Below are 17,780 nucleotides of genomic sequence, written 5' to 3'. Positions count from 1 at the left end.
AAGCAAAAGTCCCTCTCAGACGTATACACATTGCATAATGTCGAGGCTATGCAATGCATGGTCAAAAAAAATAGAGAGTGCAAATGGTTGTGTTGTAACAGGGATTTAACACTACTTGGTGGGAGATATTAGCAAATGACTAGATATCAAGAATTACTAAAATGTAAAGGATTTGAACTTTTGATTCATACATTTATCTTTACTAGAAAAGATAATAGATAAGCCGTTCATAAACTGAATATATGAACTGAACAAGGTGTGTTATTTTATACCTATAAATGTGAAAATGGGTTGGGTTTTCTACCTGGTGTCACCCTTACTACAGATCCCAATGACATCTGGTCAAAGTTTAATCTCAATGCCCACCAATAAATATCAGTCCCATATGGAAATAGAATTTGTATTATTAAAATTAATCTACACATTGTAAGGTGTGGGGTGATGTTTAATAACATTGCTGGAGAGGGCCTGTCAAGCTGCTTTGACTGTCTATTTCTGAACATGACACAAATGATCAGAATCACTTAGAAGAAGATATGCATGTACAGCAATTTACCACGCATGTGACCACCAACGCAAACAATTATTCTCATCAAATAGGCAATTTCAGGAAATACAGTACATTCTTGTAGGTGCCTATTTTATTTGTATAGAACATGATTTGGATATTTATGCCATGGTAAAACAAATTGACTAAAGTTTGTTACTGTTAATGAAGTTGAAAGTGCTATGGATAAAGTTCTAGAATACAGATCCTTGGGAAACAGTGTATAACCGGCTACTCAACGTTTAGTTGTTGGTCCAGACTGCCTTGAACTTGTCATTTAAGTCATTCTTCATTGCATAAAAAAGTTGTGTAAGTTTTTGTGAATCCGTCCATCGTGATGATGTGGTAATAAAGTTGGGTTCACGTTTTTTTTATTTGTATAGGTTGTTCAGTCAACTCGTCATGCCACTACCCATGCCAGCTTGTTCACGTGTAGAAAAAAAAGTAGACTTCACCACTTGCGTAATTCCAGTGTACTTAAGGCCTCTCCCACAGTGAGCTGTATAGTCGGAGTCGGAGTGATACTGCATCCATCCTCATATTCCTGAAAAGACAACAACAGGTAGGACCCCATATTAGAGAGAGTGTCTCTTCAGATAGTGTAAGCTTTCCTAAAGTGTAATGTAAATTGGGATGTATCTGGCTTTGATTATAATATGTATAATGGTAATAGTGACTCCATAGTTTGTGATGAATGGCAAAATATATTTGGTATACAGTTCAGTAATTGCTTTATTTGGGGTTTAGTGAAAATGGGTCATTTTAAAAGAAGAGCATACAGAATACAATTAAGAGCCTTTTGGTTTGTTACAGGTTGTTGCAATGAAAGGCCACAGCACTGGGCGATTTGCAGTTATTTTGGCATCAATGGCCATCTACATCATTGCAATAGTTCTCAACATCCTTGCAGGACCGGGATTTTGTAAGTTTCAATATGATGAAATAAGTCTAGAGCTGTAGCCTATGTAATTTTCTTTTTAAAAATTCTTAGTGTCTTTATCCTTACTGTGGGTTTTTCCCCCCTCAGCACCGTTTTTGAGTAGCACTGGAAATATATCAGCTAAGAATGACACAGACATCACCCCATCTGGCTGGACATTTTCTATCTGGGTTGTCATTTACATCTGGCTGACTTTCATGATGGTCTACATCCTCTGCACTCTATGCCTGCGGTAAGGATTTGCTCCCCATGTGTCAATGTTTGGTCAACATGAAACAGGTCAAACTGTTTACATCAGTTATAACTGCAATTTATATATTTTCAGGAATTCCTATGGCTATACATACTGTAGTCCCCCTGTGTTGCCATATGGATTCTTCATCTCCTTGATTGTGAACATGATTTGTAATATCACATGGCTTCTGTTATGGGACAGTGAGTAAGTTATTTTACAGCTGATGGTGAAATGAATAAGCATTAAAAAAAATCTGATAATAATGGTGTTGTTTATATATCGGATGTCCTTTCTCTCAAGACAAATGATCGCAGCACTGGTGATTATAGCACTGATAGCCCTGACAAACTACATCATGATATTCTTCTCCTGTCACGGACTGAAAGTCTATGGTGCTTGGCTCAACAAATACCACAAGCGTGACCTCTGGCTTATCCGTATTCTGGTGAGTTAGATTGAGAAACTACTTATAGGGTAAAGATAGTGAATGTTTATGCAGGATTTATCATTGGTGAAGGAAGGAGCACATGTAGGTTTTAGCAGTTCAAAGACATTTGTGCTGCTTCAGTTCCAAAATGGCATCGCAACATACATGACATGGACAACACTGGCCACTCTCATCAACCTCACTATAGTGATGGATTATGATGTCTGTCCTTCCTGGTCGTATTAATGATCCTCTGGTAAGCCTTTTAGAATTTTCAAAGTCAAGCCAAAGTACTAATGAGAAACGTTGAGTGTCCATCAATATATGCTTTCTTTACCTTTACAGGTTTATTGTTGAGAAATCTGTGCTTGATAAATATGTCCGCTACATCCTGACCATCTACCCTATGATTATTGTGGCTCTGACTGGAAACATTACAAAGAACTACGATCCTGCAGCATCCAGTCGCAATGCAATTTTTATTGGTAGGAGCACCCTGAACATATACTGTATGATTGTATATACTGTATGTGTATGTGCTAATGTGAGCCAGTGTGTGCTTTTGATTTGTGATTTGTTTGACTTATTTTGTTTTTGTTCCTCCAGCTGTGCTCCTGGGTCTGGCTTGTCTGCTGTTTGTCCTGGGAGTACTCCTGGTTGTGTGGGAGGCACTTCAAAAAGCCTTTCTACAGAGGTATGAATACTGAAGAGGTTATGTCACCTATCGAGATTGCGGAGAAGCAGAAAAAAATATTTACCTAAGAAATACCTGCATGCCATGGTATTGCAAGGCTAAAATGTGTCTGGTTAGAGACTATTCTTTTTTTACTGTTTGTCAGCTTTTATACTGCACTGGATGTTTATTACATAATTTCAAATAAAGACAGATAAAATGTAATTTATGAATTATACCTGAAAAATAATTAATAGTTCACATTTTTTCGGTCTAATTTTTGTTTTGTTTAATGTGCACCATTCTGGTGTTATAATTATAAATATAATTATTTGTTATCTAATTACTGGTCAGAGCACAATTCTTTTAAGTGTTATGTTATATTTTTTTAAACTAAGTTTACAATGGTTTAAAATGTCTTTTGTAAAATGAGGCATTGTCCATGATGTGCCTTGTTTTTGTAATAAAAAGGAATACAAAATTATTTAAATATATACAACCCCAATTCAGAAAAAGTTTGGACATTGTGTAAAATGCAAATAAAAACAGAATGTGATAATATACAAGTCTTGTAAACCCATATTTAGCAGCAAAAAGGACTATTTCATGGGAAATATATGATAATTTTGAATTTCATGTCAGCAACATTTTTCAAAAAAGTTGGGGAATGTTTACCACTGTGCTGCTTCACCTTAACAAAATTCTGTAAATGTTTAGGAACTGAGAAGACTTGCTAGAGTTTTGAAAATGTAATGTTGTATAAGTATAAGTATATATAAGTATATATACTTTTTTGATCCCGTGAGGGAAATTTGGTCTCTGCATTTAACCCAATCGGTGAATTAGTGAAACTAATACCCCTGGCAAATATTGATTTAATGTTGTGGGACAAACATAGAATAAAAAAAGAAGCATTTTCATCTTTTTTAACATTTTTATGAAAAAATTGTATGTCCAAAATTATTCATACCCTTTTTAAACAATCAATGGAAACATCTATATTTGCATTCACAGCTCTCAAAATGGTAATACAGTATATATATATATATATATATATATATATATATATATATAGGAATATATATAGGAATATATATAGTCTGGAACATTTGCCATGACTCTGGCCTTGTGTTCGCTTTTTTGACAGATTGAGGTGTGGACCCTGGCTCTGCCACTCTAAACAATTTCTTGCCTTATTTGGCTGTATGTTTTGTATCATTGTGTGGTTTAATGGTCCAATATCGCCTATTGGGGCAGGTCTCTCGGCAGACTGATCCTGATCTTTTCTTTCAGAATCTTAGCAGCAGCAAATTTCTGCTGATATTCAAGGTAGATAAATTGGTATGAGTGCATGAGTATAACTGGCTCAACCTATAGGGTTTCAAAGAAAACAGCATACAAATCTGTTTAGATGGGATAGAATGAGACCTACATATTTATGAACATTTCAGATTGCATATCTACACCAAATTATTATAAGTTTAAATTATTCCCTTATTTTTCATGAGTGAATACATTTCTTAAAATGTACGTTAAGTTAAAATGAAAAGGACAGGAAATGTTTCATTACTGTGCCTGCAACAACTAGCATTCACTATACTATAGCAGAGAGGGTTGAAGCGGAACTTGTTTTCAAGGATCTGTGCTTTGGTAGAGTAATTAATTTTAAAGAGTAACCTTTAAAGGTCAGCAATTGGTCAAAATGTGTTTGAAAATTTCAGCATATCATATATATCGCCAGAATTCATCCTCACTGCAGGTCTTGTGTCAGTCAGGAGGAAAAAAGTGAAAAAAGGGTATAAGTAGAACCTAAAATTGTATAAGTAGAACCTAACCTGACTCTCGCCAGATGAATTTCTTTCCGCCTAGCTCCACTCATCCATCTGGGACCAATCCATTGGAGTGTTGCTTCAGAAGGCTGGGCCTAATCAAGTAAATAAGCCACTTGTCCGTCATCTATTGATGTGCTACTTCAACCACTCACATCGAAGCCAACCCATGACGCTGATAACAGTCTCACAGTCGCTTTTACGCTATGTCACATCTATGAAACTCCCGCCCTGCGTCCTGATTGGCTGTACCATAAAATCGGGTGCAGAAATCACTCAATGGAAGAGGTCCCAGATGGATGTGAGTGAAGCTAGGTGGAGCTAAGTGGAACGAAATTCATCTGGCTAGGGTCAGGTTAAGTAGAAACAGCACAGAGGAGAGATTGATAGACAGATGGACAGCCCAGTTGGGTCCCAGAAGAAGGATGGGTGTCTCACAGAGGAGATGTAATCCTCATTTTTTAAAGGTAGTAATTCATCTGTAATTATTAATTAATACTATTAGACTGATATGATTTAATATTGAGGCCATGGATGTGCCCCCTACTGTCCTTATCCTCACATTGCTTTAGCTATTATGCACTGGCTGCCGAGATAAAGGCCCCTGCCATCTATTATAAGCCATCAAGAAATATATGGATCTGTCACTCAAGTGTTAACACTTATTGAGAATATACTTACTATTTGTCACCACTAGAGGGAAACATAGACTTGTGTTAAGTCAGAGCCATCTCTGGTGTAAGTCACACATAATGAGGGGAATAGTCAAAGACACATTATTTGCCAAATGTCAATACTGCAAAACTGCTTTTAAGTATTATTCATTTTATACAAATAAAAAATCTATTTGGTATTGTTTTTATAAGGACACTTACTCTGTAAGATAATTTTGACTAAATTTAATGTGCAGCCTGCACTCAGCTAAAGTTGCTTCTTTTAAGTACAAGTATGCTTAGATTTGTAATAACTTGTCTTATATTTGGAGGGGAATTTTTGCAGTGGATATTACAACCAGACTTGACTAAGAGAGACTATAATGTAATTTGCCTTCTGGATCAAAATATTATTTATGGAAGCCAGGCTAGTGTATTACCATCCAAGCCAGATTGTTTCCCAGAACTAGGACTGTACAAACAGCATTTAAAAAAATATATAACTGACACACACAGAACGCACATCTAGAAGTCGTAGGGAGAAATTTCTTGAATTTGATGAATTGTATTAATCAAGGACTTTGCCTATGCGATAAGACACATACGGACTTATACAGACATCCTCTCTGGTCAAAGTTTACGTTTTATCATGCCCACCATAAATATTTCCCTTGTGGAGATACAACTTAAATACAAGATTTTCCCAACATCTCTTAGAACACTGTTTTTAATTCAGGCATAGATTAAAGTAGCCTATTTTTGTCAGATATAATCAGTAAAACAATATTTATCACCATTTTAGTTTTGTATCACATTCACAACTTGGAAAAAAAAAGCTTTTGCAAACATGATCCACTGCTCTGAATAGAGAGGACCAAGAATTACAATATATTTACTGGCTACTGAGCTGTCGAGGAATCATTTTCAGTCAGATTATTGTGAATGTGGTTCTTCTTTATTGCCTCAGGCTATGGACAGAAGGTGGAGTCAAGAAGAAATGTAACCCCATTTGCAACTTGCCAGGTTGACATTGGACACAGGTATCTGGACCAACAGTAAAACAGTAGGTGTCAGTTTAACAATTCTCCTCTGGTTGGCTCATGACTCAATTTGTTACTTACATTTTATTCAGTGTCTTTCTCAGACTCACTTTTAGTAAACATTTACGATGGATCGGGTATAGAATAGGTGTGTGGACACCTCCCAAGAACTCAAACAACCCACAACTTACAGATATAGGTCTCAACAAGGGGTTTGATGACACTATTCAACATGATACAGGATCTGTGATAGTCTAGGGTAAACCCAGGTGAACCGGTAAGCAAAGTTCAATTGGCTCTGCAGGTCAGTCTGGAAAGGATTCCATTTGCACCCAGGCTAGTGGAATTATCATCTCTTCCTGAGATAGTTACTGATAGAATTTTTACCTCTACCGAGGAGGACATGTTTTCATGTCTGTTAGGGCGCTTTCATACCTATTTTGTTCTGCACACAAACTGTTCAGCCTCCTGCCCTTTCTGGAAGCTGCCAGGAGCCTCCGGCCCGCACCACCAGACTGGCAAGTAGCTTTCATCCACCAAGCAATCAGGATGCTGAACACTCACCCAATCACAGGCTGAATCGATACAGCTATTCTCCATTGTCCCTGGGTTTGTTTGTGTTGACATGGCAGCATTTATATAGGAACAAATGATATAACAAACCCACGTGAGATTTTACAGCTTAAGACACTATCCTGCAGACACCTAACACTTAACCCCACCCAGTTTGTTGGCTTGTAAACAAGATTTACACAAAAAACTTCTGAATGGATTCCCATGGAACTCGGTGGAGAGATGAGGCACCGACCTGGGATGAACCTATTAAATTTGGTGGGGATGAGGTAAATCCAGGACTTAGTTTTTATCACATGTTAACATTGACCAACAAATCGACATGGGTGAAATACACAACCTCCTAATGGACTTATATGGGGGCTGTTATTGAATTAACAAAGATAACATGCTAAGTACCATTTGTTTCAAGAATCAGTTGTACAGACAATACTTTCCTGTGTTTTTGTATTATTATTATTTTTATAATTGTTATTATTATTATTATTATTATTATTAGTAGTAGTAGTAGTAGTATCATTATTAGTAGTATTATTATTATTATTATCATTATTATACGGCAACTCATATTATAGGCTACATGATTTTTAAGAATAGTCCTCAGAGCAGATACCACTGAGCTTTATGACATGACATATTTCTTGGAAAATGTCCTTGAGTAACTGTCTTATATCAGCAGGCCGTACTGACCAACTTCCCACTGAAAAATTAGTCATTCAGTGAATAGCCTACCTTGAGTTTATTTGGAGATTGACTTTGCTTGAGAGCTAGACAGTTCGTAATAAACATTTAAACTTTTTTTCTAGGTGTGATTTCTTCTAAAATGAAAGGGCTTGTGGTTCACATCAGTGGCTAGACAAAAAAATCACTATAAAAACTCTATTTCCTTTACACTGATGACAGGGGAATGCAAAATAGGCCTAGGCTACCAGTCAAATAGCTTGCTATATCTGGAGATGCCTTAAGGCTGTCCATTACATATTTTATAGCCTGCACGACGTGGTAATTCATTGCATAAAAAGTTGTATAAGTTTTATTTTCACACTGTCGTATCATAAAGTCGTGATAAGCTAACACATACTTTGATATGCTTTCATAAGGTACCTCATGCTATGTAATGCAACAAGTGCACGTGTTGTCAGTCAGGGAAACGCCCCGTTGTAGTTATACAACTGAGGCGTTTAAATAGTAGGCCTAGCCAACTGCTATGTTGAGACACTTTCCGTCAAATACAAGCTCCAGCCGACGAATAATCGACAGTCAAAGCTACACGAAAACTAAGGTAGGCCCAGACTTTTGAATATTTAGAAAGTGTTTTGTTCAAGCGTGGCATAGCTTAGACCTGTTGTTGCCTACCTAGGCTACATAACAAATTATAATTTGTCTTACATATTTTAAACTGTTTTTATGATAATGACCTATGCTTAAGCTATAACGTTAGGCTACTCAATACGGCTACTTCTTTCCACTATTCCTCTAGCCTACTTTTCTGCTGTTGCCGCGAAACAGAATGGGGGACCACAACGTTGGACGTTTGAGTGCCATCGTGGTTTCATTCTGTCTATTCATCATTATGTTGATTTTCAATACATTAGCCGGACCAGGATTGCGTAAGTTTGAAAAACTCACATCACAAGTAGACATATCTACTTTTGATGAAAATTAAACCAAACCAGAATATAGGCAACCTTACGTTTTCTCTGCATGATAACACAGACCTTATATCCTACCTGCGGTCTTTTATCTTATTTCAGCACCCTTTTTAAACGGCACTGGAGACATATCGGATAAATATGACACTCAGATCACCCCCTCTGGCTGGACGTTTTCCATCTGGGGTGTGATTTACGTCTGGTTAACGCTCATGCACGGCTACATCCTCAGCACTGTCTGCAGACGGTAGGCTACGTTTAGACAAAGAATCAATTTGTGATCAATTTGTCATGAAAATGTCACAGACTAACATAGGCCTACCCTAATTCCAACCCACCTTTTCAGCAATGCCTATGGCTATATGTACTGCAGTCCTCCTATACTGCCATATGGATTTTTCATTTCCTGGATTTTGAACATGATTCTTAATATCGCATGGCTGTTGCTGTGGGACCGAGAGTAAGTTGATAAGGATTTACCCTGTCAGTTGATGAGCTGTGTTGAGTTGCTTATCATTTATTTAAAACAAATATATTTTTTCTTCCAGGGAAATGATTGGTGGATTGGTTGTTCTTGCATCAGTAGCCTTCACAAATTATGCAATGATATTCTTCTCCTGTCATGGATTAAAATCATATGGTGCTTGGCTTAACAAATACCACAAAGTGGACTTGTGGCTCATGCGCGTGCTGGTGAGAGATTTTTGGTGTTACATTGGTATTGGAAGCATTTTGAACCTCTAAAGGGACACTGCCTATTTGAACGTTTCTTGTGCGCACCAGAAAGTTTCATGTGACCGACTCCAACCACCACAAACATTCTCTTGCGCACAGGAAACTTTCTCTTGTGCACAGGAAACACATTTGTACCCATGTCTCTGTTGAGGTTCCTTAAGCATGCATGCTGTTTCAAAATTAAAACTTTTATGTCCTAATGTTCTTAGGTTCAGAATGCAATAGGTGTTTACACAACATGGACAACAATTGCCACCTTGATCAATCTCACCATTGTTATGGACTACAATGGGCAGGTGTCTACACTGGATGCAGGCACTGTATCTCTCTCGATTCTTCTTGTAGAGGTGCTTGTTTGGTAAGTCTTGCTATGGAAGAAAAAAGTAAATGAAAATAATGTTTGTGGATGTCACTGATTCGACTGAACATGATGTTTGAAACATGATGTTCCCCTCACAGGTTTGTTGTTGAGAACTTTGTGCTCGACAAACATGTCCGGTACATCTTGACCATCTACCCTGTGATTATTGTGGCTCTGACTGGAAACATGACCAAGAATTTCAATGCTGCTGCACCCAGTCGCAATGGAATTTTCATTGGTAGGTGCAGCACCTTAAACACTGGAATGGATATTGTGTTTATGGTTTAAAATAACTAATATTTTTTTGTTCTTCCAGCTGTGCTCTTGGCTCTGGCATGTGCCCTGTTTGCCATAAGAATAATTTTGGTTGTCTGGAGGCACATTAAGAAACCTTTCTATATGGAAATGGATGCTGAAAACGTTAAGTCACCAATGGAGATAGCTGAGAAGCAGAAAAAGATATTTGCTTAGGAGAAACACATGTTTGTTGCAGGGATACAGAAGTTAGGCCAGTCTGGATAATAAGTCGTTTTTATGGGCCAAATTAAAGCCTTGTCTAAGACACAAAAGAATGTGTGCCTATGCAGTTAGGCTATTTTTGTATATAAACATAATTTATTTTTTTTAAATTAACAAAAGTGCTGAAGGATGTATATGTGTGTGTGACTATGGCTGCAGAATTGAAGCGGAAGACTCTGGTTTTGGACCTTTTTTGAGCAAATTGAACGTCTGTGTGCTCCGGTGTTTTCTCATTTCTACTGCATGATTGGTCCTTTCCTGTGATGCACTGAATTTACTAATTACCTACAGAACTGTTATTGTACTGTAACTATTATTAAAGTAATGTTATTGAAACATTGAACTATCTATATATTTCTGACCTACGAACTGCTTGCACTACAGTGTACCTAACATAATAAACATGGTGCACTCACTCTGGGGCAGCTCATGGAGGTTGAAAGCACTGATCCTGATTTGGTTATTAAAAAGTTTTTTTAATGCCTGTAAATTAACCATGTTTTTTACATTATGGTGTTGATGTCTTTAATAAATACATACAATTGTTTATGGCTTGTTGATCTTTTCATCCCAGTCGATCAAAAAATTCAGTCAGTGTCCAGTAGGAGGAGATATTGCGTTTACATTGTTTTGAATGCCTTTTGGAGGCAGCTGACGAAGAAGATTGGAAAAAACGGGCGCGAGTAGCTAGGAGGCGTAGACTAGTTGGCTTTGTTTGTATTCATAAACGGAAGATATTAGATATAAATATATTTCACTTAAGTGGATGTTTGTTTTTAGTGGTGACTAAACCTTTGGTCTGAACGTTAATGGATGTGTTACTAATGTGGAATTTTACTGTACATATTATTTGTAGCGATAACAAAATGTATAGCTAACCTAAGGAGCAGTCTAACGTTAACGTTATGTGCTAATTCGGAAATGGCGGGCAGCTAAAAGCTAGCTTAATTGAGTTTGGTTAGCTGGTAGGAAACTTTTTCCAACAATGGAAAGCAAAACGTCACACTTGGTAAGGAGTTACATTTCAAAAACGTTTTTAGTTATTTGAGTTTGTAGTTTGATAAGCCTGTTACTTTTTGCTATATGCGTAATGTTAACCTTATGTTGTCATGGTACGTTAGCGGTAACGTTCGGGCTAAACGTTTTCTGGCTAGCATTACTTAGCCATTAGCGAATTAGTTCACTATTGTTAAATACCAATGTGTGAATATCCTAAAGACTGAATATAACGTTCATAATATGCCCCAGATTCCTTCTTATTCATTCGCCCTTCTTTACATCAAACACAGTCTTCTGTTGCAGCTAGCAGCTACGTTAACGTCACCACCTAAACAGTGGATAGGTGATGTAGCGTAGTTGCAGCCTTAACGTTATCTCAATTAATTTCACATACTTGTAGATCAAAGGCAGGAAGAAGCTGAGATACTTCACAGACGACGAAAGGTAACACCAGCTTATGTTCACACAATGTATTCTTCCAAGTAAATTAAAACTGATTGTCAGCCATTAGGGTTTCGCTACTGTACTGAATGGTAGGCTACAGCATGAGTGAACTGAGGTGTCTTTCTGTTATAGGGCGCTTCCAAGGATACAGGATGTATTTTCAGTAGGTGACATCGATGCTTTTTTGGGTGAGACAATCTATTGCTGTCTTCTACAGATGTTACATTAATGTTGGTGGGCCTAGCCCAGTCAACTCGTATTTGAGTCATGTCATCGATATGACCTCGATATAGCGTTAATGTAAACACAGTGCTGCTTTTACTTGCAGATTGTACATCTAAAACCAAACTGGATAGTGGGTTTCCATCCCCCTTACTACCAGAGGAAGAGGCACCAGTATGTATTATGTAACCTCTGGTCAGCTTGTGGCTATGCATGAATTTGATCTGTCTCTGAATTAAAGCAGTAGAGTCATCATAGTTACTACAGCCACTCATATCTTAGCAGGAAGAAGAATGTGTTGCCCTTCCAACAGAAGAAAAAAACATAGGGGAAGCTGGGTTAACGGGTAAAGGTACTATGTTTTCGGATTTGTTTTGAAATCGTATATTTTTAAATGTCTATTTTGTTTGAATGTGTGTTTGACACCACACCCTTTAATTCATTTTAGTCCTGCATCAGCCACAACTAAGAGAGATGTTTGTGTTGTTATGCAGAGTGTCCATTTAAAGATAGTGCCCCATTAAAGACTTCCAGCCCCATCATTGTGGCGTCGAGTATCCATGAGGATGAAGTTGAAGCAAAGCTTTTGGCATCGGCCTTGCTCTTTCCCTACGACAATGAGGATCCCATCGAAGGCAACATGGACAAGCCCCTTTCTATCCTGACAGGGGACCTAGCCAGGGAGGCCTCACTTCAGTAAGAACAACATAATGGTGTGTGTGTGTGTGTGTGTAAATACCCCTCCTAGTTTGGTCAGGTTTTGACTTTGTCCATATCGCATGCAGTGAGATGCTCATTCTGACCCCACCAAAGAGATTTACACTGGGTGTTAAAACACAGCAAGGAGACAGGTCCCCAACACTCACGTAAGACTATTAAGTGTTCACTCAAGTCATTAACATATTAGGCATCATCTTCTGTCTGTTTAATTGTTTATCTATGATCTCTATCCAGAATCTCATTTCTAGATGTTTTTATTTTGACCACAGCCCACCGACCACCAGAAGCCATGTTAATCTTGAGGAAAAGAATTTGCCTGGTGCACTGGAAAATCACACTCTGACAGAGATGCAAATGTGAGAACTTAGGTTTTTTATCTCACCTTTGCATACATAAGCATGACCGCTTCAGTATGATTTGTTGTGTCATTTGTTATGTCATATTTTTTCTACAACATTTGATTCCATGCATAGAATGTGTATGCAATTGTAGTTAAAGTAGCAACATCTCAATGGATGTGCTTGTGTGCACAATTAATCCAACTCTAAACTGCATTTTGTCCTTTCCTATTTTATTTCCTATTTTCTTTTTCTTTTATTTGTATCGTATAGTGTTATGGATTTGTATGGCCCTTTATACATTTCATATATGGCTTGCTGTCTTTTTCCTTCCTTCAGGAATGAGGAGCAGGGCTCCTCGGTGTCACCTGTGGTTTCGACTCAGACTGCAGTTATTAAGGAGCCGGACTCCAGCCTGAAGGCATTTAGCGTGGCCGACGATAGATCTTTCCAGAAGAAACTCAGAGAGTTCTTGATGCCAAGGAATATAGAGAGGTGAGGTGGGGTTAATGTAGTTTAGAGACCTGTTGGGGGTGGGGGCCTATCAGTATCACGATCAACCTACTATGTACGTGGCATATGTGCAATTCAGAATATCAGCATTTATGCTGTTGAAAAAATTTATTTATAGTTAATATGGTTAACTAAAACCAATGGTATTTGCAGTGTTAGTTCAGTAATGCGTCATCTAAGCAGCTTCTGCAGAGCATGATCCCAGGGCACCTGCTGAACCACCTTGTGTCCTGCAGTGCCAGGGTGCCGACACCCGCCAGGGCCCCGTCACCGCAGGAGCTGGACGAGGACTTCTTTATCCTTGAGGACGACGCTCCGCTGCTCTTCAGCCTCAAGCCGAAGACTCCGAGCCAGACCAGCCGTCCAGCCAGGCAGCCCAGCAAGAAGGCCGAGGTCCAGGCTGAAACGGGGAGCGACGCTGCAGATGGAGCTCTGTCTGGAACAGAGAATGAGCCTGGAGCTGGGGGTAAGGCAGCAGGGGCAGCTCCCACATCAGAACCCCCAGCCAAAGCTTCCGCTGTCCAGAAGAAGAGGGGCAAGCAGAGCAAACAGACTGCATTGAGGGCAGCGCCTGAAGAAGGAGGATCTTTCGAGGGGCTCTGCGAGGTCGGAGGTCGCACAGCCAAGGGAGTTCCAGCGGAGGCTTCATCCAAAGCACCGGCTGCTCTGAGGAAGACAGGCAAGCAGAGAGAGAGACAAATACCTGCAGCATTAGCTACTGCTGCAGAGCCTCTCACAGCATTGGATGCTGGTGCTGATGCTGATGCTGACATGGCATCCAAAAGGCCTGAGAGAAGACCAGCAAAGCCCATATCAGAAGCCCAAAGTCCTGCAGCTGCTGAGGATGATCATGGAGACTATGGTAATAGTCCATCCCCGTCATCCTTAATGGAGGTGCCACAACAGACAGGTAAAGTGTTGCCTATGTGTGCATGTGCTTTACTGCAAAATGAAAAATATGATGTGTCAAGGCTATTGAATGGTAAGGAGATGTTGCACTGTTGGCTGACTCTTCATGCTGCTAGCAGTAGAGTGGTTGATGAGCCATGATTTCTTCTGTTGGATAGATGGATGGATAGATAGATAGATAAATACTTTATTCATCCCGAGGGAAATTGTAGGCAACCAGTAGCTTATACAACCATAACACAACAAACACAAATACACATATAAACCTGCAATGTAAAAACTTGACTATACTGGTGAATGTTCTAGCTGTAATTATAGTACTTATGTGAACATTGTTTTCTGCAGTTACAAAGACAGCCAGTAAGAGGGCTCTTAATCAGGAAAAGCCTTTCCTGAGCAAAAAGAGGAAACTATGCCGGACATCAGAGATGTATGCGGTCAGTCACTCTCCAGAGCTGAAATCGGACACAAAAACAAGCAAAGCTGCATCCACGGGACTGGAAAACACAGCCAAATCTCCCTCCACCGCACCTGCAGCTGTGTCGCTGAAGAGCCAGAAGGCACAAAGTAAAAAGAAGAAAGAGAAAGAGAGCAATGTGACCCAGAAGAAGAAGAGACCAACTCCGGTGCTGTCTGAGGAAGTGAAAGGAGACACAGACCAGGCCCTCGCACAGCCCCACTCTCCTCACAGAGGAGATGAGGCCGACGCCACAGGTGAGAGCCACTCACATTGTCCAGGGTTCATAGCCACAACTGGCTTGGTTGACCATGGCCGATCGTGTGTGTGTTTTTAAGCAAGACAAGCAAACCATGTTGATTTGTCTTGTTCTGCTTAAATTAGTTCAACTATATCAATAGTATCAAGAGCATCCACGTGTCCAAATAAATAAAAAAATGACAAGATGATGTAGGATTATTTAGAAGAATAATAGATCAGATCAAATGGATTACATAAAAGTTCTGAGACGATTCAGTGAAATGTGGAAAAAGCTACACAATATTACTTTTAGGTTGTTAAATGTTGTGTATTCTATCCTTGGCATAAAAGCAACCCTGAGTTTCTACCAGTCTGACCCCTGTGCTTCTGGCGTCCTCCTTCCTCTCAGGTTATTCTAAGCCTGGACGTCAAGACCCTTCGCAGGACCTTAGCGGCTACTCTACTGTGGGCAGACGCAGGAGGAACAGGCCCGGAAACTGGTGGGCGGTCAACCCAGAGACGCAGGATGAGAACGACATCAGTCCTCCGAAGAGGCCTAAAAACGGCAAAAGGAAAAATGGGAAGATGCCGAAGAAAACAGGAAGGCAGCAGAAAAAGGAGGCCGCTGCATCCCTCGAGCAAGTCTCCGCTGATGTCATAGAGAAGGGAACAAGAACAACAGCCAAGTCGCCTCGACAGCCAACGGACGGGAAGGCAACTCTGAAATCTAGACAGAGAAAGGTGAAGGCCTGGCTGACCAGAAGAGGCCCCAGACTGGTAAAGGCAGACGGAAGAGGCCACAGGAAGAGGCTATGTCTGCTCCACCCAATCAACTCGAGGAGGAGGAGGAGGAGGCCGCAGCTGGACTAGAGTCTGACCAAGCTGGATCAGAGCTACAGGTCAATATGTTATCAGGTGAGCTGTCAGAGAATATCTTTCTCAAAATCTCTCTCTGTCCATCTTCTATCTGTATGTGCTTGGGTATGGTCAAGCAGCAGACACCATTGGTAAGCAATCAGCATAGGTTCAATCCTCAAACACTGCGAGTCCTTGTTGCTTTGTGTCAGAGCGTTTCTGCTAAATCCTACTCACTCACCTTTACCTTTTGCATTTGTTGTTCTTGCTATAACAGTGCTGTTGAGTTTTGGCCCTTAAGTGCCAGTGGACGTGCAGGATTTCATACCATCTGGAAGAACACTTGACATTGGCTTTTCAAAACTAGCCCAAGCTAACACACCTGTGCACAAGCATAGTGTAGTACATATGTTGCTAATATGAGCTTAATGTGTTCCATCTATGAGTACTGACAGAAGGAGAATAGAGTTGTTTTCAGTTGGAATGTCCTGACTCTACAATGCGAAGCAGTGATGTGCAGGGTGATGCATGGTTTTGAGTAGAACTTTTGTCGAATGTTGCGACAAAACATCTAGTTTTTTTCTGTCACTCCTGTTGCTCTGCTATTTTGAACGAGAAATTTGACACAATAGGAGGGTGTAGACAGAGAGCATTTAATGCTACAGTTGCTTGCTCGGTTGCAGTTAGGATATCATGTTATAGTAAGAATACAAATCTTGCATGCAAATACAATTATAGTGCAGACATTTAGGTAGCAACATTCACATCTCACTTTTGCTTATGTCTCCATGGCTTTGAATATATACAACTGTAGTATTGAACTCTTTCACTGGTGCTTCTGCTTTACAGACGCTCCTGCTGAGCCAGTACAGAGCTTGCATGTCAGCAAAACCGTTAGCCGAGCCGATGCTCCCCAGCCGCAGGGAAGAATGGGAGGGAGACAGCGGGGGAGACTCCCCGGCAAATGGTGGGAAAGCCAGCAGCAGCCTCAGCCAGAGCCAGAGGCGGACATTGTCCCGTCGCCGTCACCGCCACACCCACACCCAGAGCCCAGGGCCCGAGTGCCCACCCCTGGCATGCCAGCGGCAGAGCTCCACCTCAGCCGGCAAAGGGTCACGAAGCTTGGCAGCGGCTCTCGGAAGCCCCGCAACCAACTTGCGAAGAAGCCGCTGGCGCGACACGCGGGGACGCCTAAAACTCTCAAAGGTTCCATGGCATCCTTCGGCGCCTTATACTCGGCGGGCAAGTCTCACGGCAGGAACGCGGTCGTGCAGAAAGTGCGCAAGAACTTGCTGAATTCTCTGGAGGACAGTAGTAACAGGTCGAATGACCACACGTCCATGGACGCCAGCAGCCAAGATCGGCTGAACTCTGATGATGGACACCAGGAAGTGTGCGTCCAAGTTTCGAACTCTGTTGGCCTCGAGTCGGTCGTTCGACTGAAGAGTGGAGACGTGCTTCCTGCTTCAGACTGGCCCTCACAAAATCTCGGGTATATTTGAATCTGCTCTTTATTTTCCACATAGCTTTTCAAAACAGTTTCTTACCTAATGTCAGTTTTTTTCCCCTTTCTTTATCCCAATATACATGTTTAAATCAGTGCATATTTGCATATTTGCATATGCATATTTTAAATAGATTTTGACATACAATAGAATCACACGTTTCCAACTTTTCATTTAAATAGTGTTCCTGGTTTAAAAAGCGGACCTTCCTCAATGATTCAACTACAGGAGGAGGAGGAGGAGGAGGAGGAGGAAGACCGAAGTAAGCCATACACTTTTTTCACAGTGCTGGTTGAGGGTTTGCCATGCTTGTATTTAGTTTAAATATGTGTGTGTGTGTGTGTGTTTATTCAGCTTCCTGTTTTAACTTAGCTGAGTCTCTCTCCTCTGCCGT

General features: G+C 40.3%; 2 protein-coding genes and 1 long non-coding RNA gene across 7 annotated transcripts; 2 read left to right on the top strand and 1 right to left on the bottom strand.

The window, feature by feature from the left end:
- Positions 1 to 1,004: 1,004 nt before the first annotated feature.
- On the bottom strand, positions 1,005 to 11,649 carry LOC125309545. Its single transcript, XR_007196143.1, has 3 exons — positions 11,578 to 11,649; positions 9,576 to 9,672; positions 1,005 to 1,091 (listed from the first exon to the last, which is right to left on the bottom strand). It is a non-coding gene; the product is annotated as an uncharacterized LOC125309545 (long non-coding RNA).
- Positions 7,822 to 10,731, top strand: si:ch211-161h7.5. Its single transcript, XM_048266538.1, has 8 exons — positions 7,822 to 8,199; positions 8,398 to 8,527; positions 8,672 to 8,816; positions 8,916 to 9,029; positions 9,118 to 9,262; positions 9,514 to 9,662; positions 9,764 to 9,903; positions 9,982 to 10,731. Exons 1-8 carry the CDS (start codon positions 8,125 to 8,127, stop codon positions 10,134 to 10,136), a joined length of 1,053 nt encoding a protein of 350 aa, XP_048122495.1. The 5' UTR covers positions 7,822 to 8,124; the 3' UTR covers positions 10,137 to 10,731.
- On the top strand, positions 10,858 to 16,862 carry si:ch211-161h7.4 (neurofilament heavy polypeptide). Of its 5 annotated transcripts, none has more exons than XM_048266536.1 (13): positions 10,858 to 11,193; positions 11,584 to 11,627; positions 11,760 to 11,815; positions 11,956 to 12,023; positions 12,135 to 12,195; positions 12,344 to 12,545; positions 12,635 to 12,715; positions 12,839 to 12,925; positions 13,247 to 13,402; positions 13,657 to 14,330; positions 14,675 to 15,043; positions 15,436 to 15,941; positions 16,731 to 16,862. In XM_048266536.1, the coding sequence occupies exons 1-12, from the start codon at positions 11,170 to 11,172 to the stop codon at positions 15,894 to 15,896; spliced, it is 2,283 nt and encodes a 760-aa protein (XP_048122493.1). In that variant the 5' UTR covers positions 10,858 to 11,169; the 3' UTR covers positions 15,897 to 15,941; positions 16,731 to 16,862. The 5 variants fall into 5 exon arrangements, with proteins under 5 accessions (XP_048122493.1, XP_048122491.1, XP_048122492.1 ...); XM_048266534.1 differs by having other exon boundaries at positions 12,135 to 12,201; XM_048266535.1 differs by having other exon boundaries at positions 12,132 to 12,195.
- The last annotated feature ends 918 nt before the right edge of the window (positions 16,863 to 17,780 follow it).

The sequence above is a fragment of the Alosa alosa genome, chromosome 16 (genome assembly GCF_017589495.1).
Source record: "Alosa alosa isolate M-15738 ecotype Scorff River chromosome 16, AALO_Geno_1.1, whole genome shotgun sequence".
In the NCBI taxonomy this organism is placed as follows: domain Eukaryota; kingdom Metazoa; phylum Chordata; class Actinopteri; order Clupeiformes; family Clupeidae; genus Alosa; species Alosa alosa.
Note: the sequence above shows the minus strand (reverse complement) of the source record. Positions and strands in the feature narration are given on the sequence as shown.